At 41.9% G+C, this 12,638-nt stretch overlaps 1 protein-coding gene across 1 annotated transcript in view; it reads right to left on the reverse strand.

The window, feature by feature from the left end:
- LOC138259000 (inter-alpha-trypsin inhibitor heavy chain H3-like) overlaps window positions 1-12,638 on the reverse strand; it is a 554,189-nt gene that overhangs the window by 71,712 nt on the left and 469,839 nt on the right. Inside the window, exons 15-16 of the mRNA XM_069206373.1 lie at window positions 5,105-5,119; window positions 3,678-3,713 (exon numbers count right to left, since the gene is read on the reverse strand). Of these exons, the coding sequence (XP_069062474.1) occupies window positions 3,678-3,713; window positions 5,105-5,119 (51 nt within the window). The remainder of the gene's footprint in view (window positions 1-3,677; window positions 3,714-5,104; window positions 5,120-12,638) is intronic.

The raw sequence follows: 12,638 nt of genomic DNA on the forward strand, positions 1-12,638 counted from the left end.
AAGTTATTAGTTAATCATCCATCAAAGAAAGGGTCATGTCAGAATAAAGAATTGGCAGTTCAGTTAAAATGGCCAGTATTTACTTTACCATTAATCAGAGGGAAAGAGGGGAGGAAGATAAATAGTCCTCCCCTGTGAAACCTTCTCAGGGATGCTCCTATCCTCCTCCTGGTGCCTACAGAGATAAAGTGCCAGATATCTAATCAAGGTGCCAAATGTCCAACTTACAATGTATCAAAGGGAAGAGAAAAATGTAGGCCTTCCTAGTATGAGTCACCATTAACATGCACATCTATAGCATTTTCCTTGTTCCAGTGTACAAATCACGCAACCATATCTATGAACCAAAACAAAAATTCAATCTATCTCCCCTTCACATCATGGAGTCAATAAGACGGTTAATAAAACATATTGGTATATTGGCATTCACAATGTCCCATCATAATCAATAGATCTATTAACATACATGGTGCCTCTGTACCTAAGATTAAGATTAATTTTGATTTCTCCCTTCTCAGTTGTTCCCTCCCTATTGCCACATCATGGATAAGCTTTGATCTTCAAAATGATTGGCCATGGGGTAGCTCTTGATTGCTATCATGTGCTGGAGAATTCTTATTTTCAGTTTTTTAATCATGCTACCAATGTAAAGCTTGCCACAACCACATTCTAGAACATAAACAACATATTCAATATTGCAGGTTATTCTATCCTGTTTCGTGATGGTTTGTCCTTCAAATGCTCTATAGGGTTTACAATTTTGTCTGTATTGTCAGGCCTTGGAGGCATTGCTTTTAACAAAACCCTTTGACTCCTCCATTAGCCAATTGCTCCCTCCAGGGTCAAAGTAGATCTCAGACAAAATGTCACCCAGTGATCGTGTTTTGCAGGAGATTATGAATAGCAATATTCTTTAGTTAATCAATACATCAGGAATCTCTTATGTATTGAAAACCTTTTTTGGAAGATTGATAGGGTTGGGATTTACTGACCTGAGACTTGCAATCATTAGAGAAGTGAAGACACTTACAAATGACAGCTTTTGCAGACTAATATTCTGTGACTACATTCAAGCTTGGAACATGCAGGTGTGCAAATTAGTCCTATCACCACAGATAATATCTGATAGGACCCAAGCAAAGTGAAGGTTTGGGCATTTGTGGCATTTGTGATCAATTTAGTGGAATGAAATTATGCAGTAATGATGATCATTCCTATTCAAATTGTCCTAAGGTAAAGTTTGTTTGAGAGAACATTACCCAGATATTCTGATGATTAACAATGAATAATAAATTATGTCAGAGTCAATTGAAAGTTTTTACATTGCAATGAATAAAGCATCACATGAATATGCTCTACTATCTGAGAGAAGATGATTTAATAGAGCATTTTATTCACATTTTAGGCAAATGTTTGCAGCTGACAAAACAGTGTGAATTTGATTAGGAATGGCAGGGTAGAGAATTATAGGAATATCTCTTATTCTATCATGGATTACATTTATTTTAGTTTGCTAAGAGGTAGAGTTCCAGGCTCTAAGTATTATCCCAGGTGGATAGGTAAGAATGTAGAACAAATATGCCAAGGGAAGATGTACATAGTAGAGCGATGAGAAGGAAGTTTAAGGAAAATGTGTGACTGCCTGTTAAATAATGTACACAAACCAGAAAGGGTAAATGAAAACTTCATGGTCATGAGAAAATTATTAGAGCTTATGAAACAATGTGGTCCTAGAAGATGGTGAGAAGTGAAACATGAGAAGGATATCAAAATGTAATTCCATGCAAGTGGAGTAGAATGAACAGTCCAAAAACAAAGTGGAAAATAAACACTTCAAATATAGTGTGTGGAGAGGTTCAGCACTTAACTGGCCTGCTAGCTAGGCAGATCTAGAACTTGTATAAGATCCAGAATGGTCCTTGAGTTTTCAATTTATGCCTTTGGGTCTAAATGCCTATCTTCCTTGAAGGCTATATCCCAGTCTGTCCCACTTCAGTGCCAATATCTGTTCTGTTGGATATGAAGCCATTGACTCGGTGATATTAGCGACTGTGGGTTGCAGCTATCCAGTTTCAAAGGTACCGTCAAACCCTACTCATGAACTGGGGAACAAAGCAGCTTTCTCAGATGAGTAACATTTTATTAAAAATTCAGAGACACATCTATTTATTGGGTGGAGTCCTATCATTCCCTAAAGAATGCATGCATCATATGGTTGATGGCTTTATTTTTCCTGAAAATCATTACCGTCAGTGTTCTCTTCAGTGTTAATGATCAATTAATAAATGCATAGAGTATACATTGAGTGTAAGGTGAGTGTCTAGCTGCTAAGTGTAATTCATTTGTCATGTGTTTGCTTTATTGATTTGGTGATTCATATTGCTTGGTTCTATATTTTACAGCCATTAAGTCACAAGTGTTATTTTTAACAAGCTAACAATTATGACTGGACATACTTTAATTATTGTGGAATGATAACTATGGTATCCTGTATTTCATCTCAACTGTGACCCCCACACCTGTGATCTGTGTTTATGAAGCTAGAAAATGTATTCCCTGGCTCTCCGTCAAGCAGAGGATTCTGTTTAATGGCCTGAACCTTATTCCCTGGACTGTTTATTTTATTCTCCACCAGCAGGGTGCTTTTAAGTATAGCTTATTGGAAATTCTGGATCTATTGACTCCAAATATTTCAGTACTGTTTGATTCCATAAACAGAAAACTAGAGGTATAGCATTTAGGAGTTGTGGGTCCTAAGCATTGTAACTGTCTCCCACTTTATCTAAGAAAACTAAAACATACTATGGAAAATCCACTGTTTAGGAAAAGACTCAAGAAGATTCTGTCTGGTTAGGGATAGTTTATTTTCTCAGACCATAATATTCATATATCTACTACTAAGCTTTTTGGCCTTTTAGTTTGATTTTTTTTTTTTTTCTCACTGTTATTAGGTCTTAGCCTTCTTACATGTTAGTGCTGTGTTCCCTGTATTCCTCAATTTAGTGCACTTAGACACCCATCCGTAAGTGATGGTTTGTGCTTTATAAACAATCAATCAAATAAATAAATAAATACAATGATTACAAAACTCTTGAACACATTTAGCATCAAAGAACCAGTAGTAATATATTCTAACAAAAATAAAGTGTTCAACCTCCCATTTCTCATCAGAAACCTTTTCACACACAGCCCATGTCTTAGTATAATCATTACCTCTACCTTTGAAAACCTCACATTCTCCTCCGCATAGATTACACAATCTTTAGATGTTTTCTAATACAAGACAAGTATGCCAGTCACTGACATTTTTGTGTAAGTTGGTATTCTTAGCTTGATGTCACAAGCCATTTATAGTTTCCGTCCTAAAAATATACAAATTGAGGTGAACAGCCGAAAATTTGCTTTATTGACCTCAACCTATTATACAAACCTAAACCTTCTTACGGTGAATAGGCAATGTTTTCAGAACTGTTTACTCTCTACAACACTTTTTCAACTTGTTGGGGCCATTTTGATGGTGTGATCATCCAACACTCATCTTCCCAACTCACATGACCTTCGGGATATCCACCCAAGAGCACTCAGAGGCCACCACAAGGTAGTTAGCAGCACGTTACAAAGCTCCAAATAAATAAATAATGCTATATAATTAATGAATTGTTGACTATATATTTGACACTTTAAAAAGAATGCTTGCAATTTAAAGTCTAGCTCTTTCTATTAAGGCATTGATCTTTCTTTTACTTGCACAACTTTGAGTTATTGTTTACCAAAATATTTTGATTCAAACATTTTTCCACCCTGAACTGACTACCTTTATCTTTTATGTCGTGTATAGATTGTATAGTGCTGCATTCACCAATTACTTGACCTTCATGATATTCAGAGTGTCAATTGTAGCTGTTCTTTATAAATATATAGAATGGCCATTGCATAAGACTCTGTAAAAAATGTTTGTTATTCAGGCATTTTTGTGGACTATTGTCAGAAAGTGTAGTATTATGTGGTGTGGAGGTTACTCAGCAGCATGTAATACTCTTAAAATACCACAAAGATGGTCCTTGGATTCACACTAGTAAATCCTTAACGCAGTCCTGGTAGTGTGGTAAAGAGCAGTCATACTTTACTTTGAGAAACATGTATTAAGCATTTCAAAGCACAAACACGGATGATAAGTAATTGACATGACTTGAAAGAAAGCTGACAACAATTTATAAAAATAGTGCATTTTTAAATATAAATTTGGACACCAAAACAAACAGTATAGGTTCGGGAGAACCGGAGCTATTGATTTTAGAAGCAATAGAAAATCCCTGCAGAAATGGCATTTAAACAGTGCCTTAAAGTCAATGTGAATGTGTCATGTGCTGCAAAAATGCACTTAAAAGATGAGTTGCATGGAACCCTTGGGGGTTAAGCTAGTGCCCCCCCCCTATGGACCAGATCATGACAGACAGAGCAGTTTTACAATGCATATGGAGTCTGGGTGCAGAGGTGCCCTGGCTCTCCATGGTGCTGAAGGGACTCCCATTGAAGTCAATGGCAGGGATGCCGTTTGTGACAGATTACCACCTGAGAGTCAGGCGGCAGGGTACCCTTGCAGGGTTAAGCTAGTGCAGGCCCTGGGACAAGGCCACAACAGTCAGTTCACTTCTACCAGGTCTGTGGTGTGTGGGTGCAGAGTTGTCCTGACTCACTATGGTGCTGAACAGAGCTTGCGCTGGTGCTGATTTTACCGTATGCATGGTGCTGCTGAAAGGGGATGCAAAAACTCAGCTGTGGGGTTGTTGTTGATGTTGATCACAGGTGCTGGGCAGTGCTTTCCTTTTGCAGCATCAAATTAAGGGGTCAGTCACCTTACTGGTGACCAACAAGCCTTGGTAGCGGTAAGCAAGCAAGATGCTTTGAAGACAGCTGGAGGTCTGGGGGAGTGTGGTAGCGGTCTGTAACTTCATGGAAGGCTGGACTACGACTCCCACAATGCACTTCACTAACTGGATCCAGTTGATCCCTCAGCAGGTCTGATAGTCGGCGACTCTTTGGTTGCAGAGCACTTTTTTACCTGCAGTTTGAACGGGACTGGCGCCACCAGTACAATATAGACTGAGGGTGCTTCTGACTTCCACAGGAGTCCCTTTGGTTGGGACTGATGAGTCTCAGCCAAGGACGAAGGTGAATCACACAGTTCTCAGTCTGTTGCTTCAGGGTCAGAATTTCCCTCTTTTGCTTTAGAGAAGTGGACAGTGTCCGGTTGTCGGTGATGCAGAGCTTCTGTGTTTCCTTCCTTGAAGTCAGTCCATCAAATCTGAGGTTCTGGGGTGAGGGCTATCCCTTAAACCCTGGATTTAGCAGAGATAGGGGTGTGGACATTAGTGGTGGGACACAGCACCCTTCACTATCCAGAACCATCTATTTTGCCACTCCTAAGATGGCAGAAACTAACATTTAGTGCACAGACCAGGCTGCCCACCCGAGAGGTGTGGTCAGCCTGCTGGGGTGTGCACAGTCCTGTAAATCTAATTTCTCACCTGTCCATGAGCAAATGTGCATGGGGGCAAGGCAAGGGTTGTTTCCTCGCTGAAGGACAGCACAGATGGCTACCAGGGGCAGTGCAGCCTTTGAAGCTCACTGCCCTGATGGCCCTATTCACTAGTCCGGTTGGAGAGGGGAAGTGTGACTTTCTGCCCGCATCAGCTCTTTGATCTGACCTATGGGAGGACCCCTGCTGCCTGGCAGGAGGTCAGCACTCTGTCTTGACTGCAGCAAGCACAGGAAGAAGCATGGGCTGCTCTTACAGAGCACAAAAGAGAGTGAAAACAAGTGGGTAATCTCTAGTGCACCACCTGGCTGCATGCCAGCTATTCCTTGACATGAAATTCATGTTGGGGGAGAGAAGGCATGTTGTTTGACACCAAACTCAGCATATCTAAGTGGTACCATAATAGAGCTAGCAGCCCTAGTAAACCAGGGCTTAAGTCCCATGCTGTCCTATTGTGTGGCCTCCATTTATAGTGTACCTTAAGGAAAAGGACATTATAGAGGCATATAAGGCCAAACTTGCATGCCTGCACCTCAAACGTAATGCACCCTGCCTCCTGAGCTGTACAGGCCTTCCGTAGGAGTGTCTGACATGTATGTGAGGCAGTGCATGGGACTGTGCCACTCCTAGGCTAGCGAGGGCACAGTCAAACATGAGAAGTTTGCACAACTCTTGCAGTCTGCAATAGGAAGCCTGCCATCATTAGTTTGTCTGGGTCCTCCAGGGTGGAACAACCTTGTGCTCCAGCACTGGTGACCCCTTTACCATGTATGCCCTGGGTACCATTTACCAGGGGTTTACAAAAGGATGAAGTGACAATTTAGAGAGAGAACACATGCACTGGGGCCTGGTTAGCAGGTCTCAGTGCACTATCAGAGTTGAAAAAACAGCATCTACGGATTCAAATGGGAGAAAAAGTGGGGGGCATCTGCAAAGAGCCCAGTTTTCTTACAACTATGCTTGTACCTCTCAATCAGAATACACTTAGTGGATGGCCTAAATTGAGAGTGGATCCTGTTACAGTCCTGTGAACCTGTGTGTGCAAATAGTTATTGTGGCTAAGTCTGTGAGCAAAAAAAGTAAGCTTGTGAACAGAGCACAAGGTGATGTGGAGGGAAACATGTTGAAGAAGTATTAGGTGAAGTGGGCAGTGGACGTTGCTGGGAAAGGGATTAGAGAACATACAAATGAAATGGCATTATTTTGAGTTATGATATGAGGATTGGGTGGGTGAAGTTGTAGGCCTAGAGGCTAGGCAATGGCTTAGCAGGCTCATAAATTATTGTAGGAGAGGAGAGGTGGATTGAGGAATATTAAAAGGTGGAAGTCAGGTGAGGGGCCACTACTATAAGCGTGATAGTGAGGCAATCAGTATTTGAGAGGAAGAGTGGAAGAGTAAGGTCTGACTAATCTGGGTGGGTAAGTGTTTGAGACAGTAATAAATAAAGTGAGAAGTACACCCAAGGGGGTGTGATGCATTGGTGGTGGTGGGGATGCATGGGGCCTGTGATGGTGTAAAGCAGAATAGTGTGCTAAGTGGGGTATGTTAGGGGACTCGGGAGGTACTGATGATAAGAGGGTGTGGCTGGGAGAATTGGGCAAAGATGTATACACAATTATTGCAGAACTGAAGTAAGGAGTAGAAGACAAATGTTATTCAAAGTTTGTCAGTAGCAGACATTTTCATTTTGCTAACAATTGGAGGATGGCTCATGTGCACTATTTAGAGTATACAGGGCCACTACATGCCCCACATGGGATGAACAGGACATTCCCCTCTTTTGGCAGATGTCACTCATCCGCCAAAACCCTAATAAGGCCTACCATTTTGAAGTCAAGGAGAAAAGCAAGGAAGTGAATTGGGTCAGAGGATTGCTGAGAATGGTGACCGTGTGGGGAGTAATGGTGGAACAAGATGGGGAAGGAAGGAATTGCACAGGCTAGAGAGCTTGGTAAGCTGGAGACTGCTCTTCAGAGGGGTTTGAGCAAATTAACTTTGGGATCTGTGAACAAAGGTCAGCTAAGAGGGGCATTTGGTATAGGAGATTTGGAGAGGGAAGTACAGATGAGGTAAGTGTCTGTGCTTGGCAATATCAGGGGGCATGTGTAGGAGAGTGGGCAAGGAAGGAGAGGTGCAAGAAGATGGGTCAAATGGGAGTGTTGGGAAAGAAAATGAAATGGCAGACTAACAGGGCCGAATGGAAAAGTAGTCTCTAAGAAAGGGTGAAGAACTGAGGGTGTATTAGGGTAGGTGTGTTGCTGGAGGGGAGATTTGTTGTCAATGCCAAGGTGTAAAGGGAGTAAGAAGGTGTATAGGTCACAGGCAATGGAAAAACAGCAGTGATAGGAGGGAAAGTAAGCAGGTAGAGATATCAGAATACAATTCTACAAATGGTAGAATGGGTGTGTGTTGAATGGTGAAAGCAGAGGTGCAATCGAAGAAAGGCGGCTGGAAGTAGTTAAAGTGGAGTTGATAACAATGAATGGAGGGGGGGACATGTTGAATATTAGGAGGAGGCAGAGATGGAGAGAGGTAGGGGGTGGTCAAGAGTGGCAGCAAAAATGTACTGGTGCTGTTTAGAATGTATGCTAAGTGTTTTGATAAATCATGGTCATAGGTGAAGTTATTTGGGACATAGCATAGACAATAAGCTACACGTGTTAAGGAGGTAATAGTTGCCCCAGCAGAAGATACCTTTTTCTAAAGGAGATTTGGGAGCGCCAATTGAAGGTGCTAAAAAGGCATAGTGGGTTAACTAGTACAGAGCAATAAGCGAATGTGATGGTGAAAGGTGGCACATGTAAAATAAAGTAGGTGCGCTTTGGTATGTGAGGATTTCTGAGACAAATGGAGGGAGAATGGTGCAGATAGGGAGACTAGGAAATTGAGAGGCAATGACAATAGAGTAGAGAATGTGAAATGAATAGAAAGAAAATGTGATGAGTGGTCACCTTGATAGTAAGGTTGATGTTGGTGAAGGGGGAAAGGAGGCTGAAAGTTGGTATGAGAGGAAGACTGACTGAGCATTGTCAATTTATGGCACTTTCTTAGGAAGGGAGAAGTAGACATTCAACTGGTAGGTGCTATACTGAGGCCCGTATTTATACTTTTTGGCGCTAAACTGCGCTAACGCAGTTTAGTGTCAAAAAGTTTAGCACCGGCTAACGCCATTCTGAAGCGCCATGCGGGCGCCGTATTTATTGAATGGTTAGCCGGCGCTAGCAGACCGGCGCTGCCTGGTGTGCGCGAAAAAAAAACACGTACACCAGGCAGCGCCGGCGTAGGGGAAAATGGCGTTGGGGCGTCTTAAAATGGGGCAAGTCAGGTTGAGGCAAAAAAATCGCCTCAACCCGATTTGCGCCATTTTTTACGACGCCCAGGCGCCATTTTCATGACTCCTGTCTTAGCAAAGACAGGAGTCATGCCCCCTTGCCCAATGGCCATGCCCAGGGGACTTATTTCCCCTGGGCATGGTCATTGGGCATAGTGGCATGTAGGGGGGCACAAATCAGGCCCCCCTATGCCACAAAAAAATATATATATATATATTTACTTACCTCAACTTACCTGAATGTCCCTGGGGTGGGTCCCTCCATCCTTGGGGGTCCTCCTGGGGTGGGCAAGGGTGGCAGGGGGGGTCCCTGGGGGCAGGGGAGGGCAGCTGTGGGCTCATTCTGAGCCCACAGGTCCCTTAACGCCTGCCCTGACCCAGGCGTTAAAAAGAGGCGCAAAAGCAGGTTTTTTTGACCCGCCCACTCCCGGGCGTGATTTTTGCCCGGGAGTATAAATCCGACGCATATGCGTCGGAGTCATTTTTTAAGACGGGAACGCCTACCTTGCATCTCATTAACGCAAGGAAGGGGTTCACGCCAAAAAATTACGCTAATTCCTCATACTTTGGCGCTAGACGCGTCTAACGCCAAAGTATAAATATGGCGTTAGTTTTGCGCCGAATTTGCATCGAAAAAAACGACGCAAATTCAGCGCAAACGGAGTATAAATATGCCCCAGAATCTTTCAATTGGAATAATATTGGACATCTGATGTGCAGTTTTTCAGGAGGCACTTAGTTGTTTATAGAGGTAATGATGAAAGAGTTGCTTCCTAGAGTCTAGTGGATTTTAATCGTGTTCAGTCAGATAGGCTGCATGTGATGGACAACATCTTCCTGAAGCTAGGTTATCCTATTGTGAGCAAATTTGGGGTGGATGATGCCAACACTATGGAGAAAGAGTTGCTCTAGCTCCTTTTCTTATGAAAAAATGCCTGTAGTGCTGAATAGAAATAGTTGGTCCGTTTCATGGCACAATGGAGCATTTGTATTTAGAACTTTCCCCAGATTAATTTTGGCCCTTTATGATGGTTTGTCCATTGTGTGTTCTTAAAGTGAGAGAAAGTTCTCTTTTGGTTGACAAATTACTAGTGGTCTGATTGCAGCATTTTATATCTATTAAGTGGGCCGAGCAAAATAGGGAGGAGATGTGGCCTAACAGTGAGAGCTGCTGACTTTGGAATCAAGTTCATACTGTGATTCTGGACAAATTAAATAATCTTCCTGTGCCTTAGTGAAAGAAGGAAGAAAAAACTGACCTTGTGCAATGTAAGGTGGTACTCATTTAAAGATTTTTTTTAATGCCTTTGGACCAGCCAATGTTGCACAAAAAAAAACTGAAAAACCATAAAAATTGGACAAGTGTGTATGCTTGCAAAATTTATCTATAACAAATGCAAAGCTATAATGGACAATAACATTTGAGTCTCGGCCAGTTGGCGCACTATATGGTGGATTTAAAAAGCTTATCCAGACTACTTTGAAGTCTTTGAAGACATTTCACATTTCTTTGTTTTTTCTGGGACGGGGCACTTGTCAGTGCTGGCAGTGAGTGAGGTTCCGAGGCAGGTTCAAGTTTATAAAAAGATTGATTTTTGTCTCAAATAAGCTTAAAGTCATGTACAATTTTCACTCAGTCGGAAAAGCAGATGGGGGTTTGGACTTGTAGCACATCTATCTGAAAGGAATCAAGAGTGGTACCATGTCAGCTTTCAACAGTGGTAGGGGAAGGTTACAGTCTACTTATTACTCCGTTGTTTTCCAGCAGTTAGAGTGACAAGTGAAATTGTTTAGATCAATTGCATAGAATGCTAAGAAGTAAGGGCCAAATTTATGAAAACTTGGTGCACAGCCTGGTACCAAATCACCTGTCTGTGCTGCCCTGTGTCAAAAGGAAAGGGCAGGAATGTGCAGTATCTATTCAGAATGCAGCACACATAGAAAGAGGAAAAAACAAGGAGAAATGAAGATCTGTCTTCTTGTTGCACCTCCCCTGAGGAGGCATAAGGTTGTGGCACATCCCCAGGTTTACAGGCTCGTATATATCTGGAGATGCATCACAATCCATGGGTGTTGAATGGGAAATCCCACCAGAATGCCCATGGAATGCCTCCCTGGCACAGAGTAATGCAACGCAGCGTTTCACACATAAAGTGGCTTTGTGTGGGCTTATAGATATGGTTGATAGGTTTGTGCCATGGCTGCATCATAAAGTGATGCAACAGCAGCACAAAACTCTCAAAAAACATGCCCTCAAACGAGTGTGGAACAAGTATTCCTATTTATGTTATTCAGAAAAGAAATGCAATGTAATTTACAGAGCTAATATTCATGGAAACATCCTTCTAAAGCTTTATTATAAAAATAATGTATAAAAACAATATTTTCAAGTGTCGTTGCTCTCACTTTCAGCCTTTAGACCTTCCTATGTGGATACTAAATAGCAAATTAGTTCTCCTCCTTGAGTGGAAAACTGTTTTTGTGGGTGGACTAGGAGGACAACTCTGTCTGTGTAGTGTGCTTTTTTGTATTAAGTATTAATTTTTTGTAGTATTTCAGCTTCGACAGGACTGGTAAACTTCCTTTGGTTATGTCATTTACTTTTGAAATGTTTTTCTTAGTTATTTATTTTTTGTTTTTAGTATTGAGAAAGCAGAGGAGAACAATCGGGGGATCAATTTATTGGTTAAGCATTAGAGTACTCACATGCCGCTGTATCAGAGAATTTTGAAGCTGTGTGTCCCCTAACGCCACCATGGGAGCAAGGTATTTACAATACGGTGCACCATGGCACATGTTAGGGGCAATAGTGTAATTTTGTTGATGCTATTGTAACGCTATACTGGATTAGCGTAAAAAAAGATGATGCTAATCCAGAATAGTGTTAAGAGGCCCATTGAGATCAACGGGAGCCTCATTTTAACGCCTGCTGTAAGCACAAATTAAAAATGATGCTAGAAATGGTGGAATGGAATCTTGTAGATTCCATTGTGTCATTTTTAGCGACCCTCTAAAGAGGAAACGCCCCCTTTGATTACATCATGCATACATTATGCATGATGTGGCGCAAAAGCTTTACACGGTGGTGCAAAACTAGTTTGCGCCAACTTGTAAATATGGAGCTATGGTAGTGGCCTGTTAGCATCACATTTACGGCAAAACTGTTGCTGCAACTTTGGCACTAAGGGGCTCAAGGGTGTTGTAAATCTTGCCCAAAGTTTTTCAATGTGGAGATTAGGTCTAGTAGCTCTGGCCAAGAAGAGCTTGTTATTCAGACTGTCAAAATGTGTGGCGCAAAAAGTAAACACACAGGCAAAGCAGAATGCAAAACACTCCAAGGATCTCAGCAATGTGTTAGGCAGTTGAATCCCCAACCTCGATAATCATAATTAGTCCTCTACCTGATTCAGAAATCAGGAAAATCGTCAAGCTCTACAAAAGCAGTGGGTGGGACCAGGATGAGCACTAACAGTAAAAATGCTAATTGTGTTTTGATTCAGTTTCTACCCATGAAGTGGATTAAATGGTATGCTGTATCTGAAGCTAAACTACGCCCACACTTACTAAGCGGCAACCTCGTGAAAGTCAGATCTTCGGCTTAGTTCAGCGAGTCACTACCTTTGCTGTCCTGTCCTTGGAAAATAAAGACTACCCTAGTAGTTGAGTAATAAAGGCTGTCCATGTCGTTAAGTAATAATGGCTGTCCTATTCCTTGAGTGATAAGGGATTCTCCAGTCCCTGAGTAGTAAAGGATTCAGTACTTATGT

Source organism: Pleurodeles waltl, chromosome 9 (genome assembly GCF_031143425.1).
Source record: "Pleurodeles waltl isolate 20211129_DDA chromosome 9, aPleWal1.hap1.20221129, whole genome shotgun sequence".
Taxonomy (NCBI): domain Eukaryota; kingdom Metazoa; phylum Chordata; class Amphibia; order Caudata; family Salamandridae; genus Pleurodeles; species Pleurodeles waltl.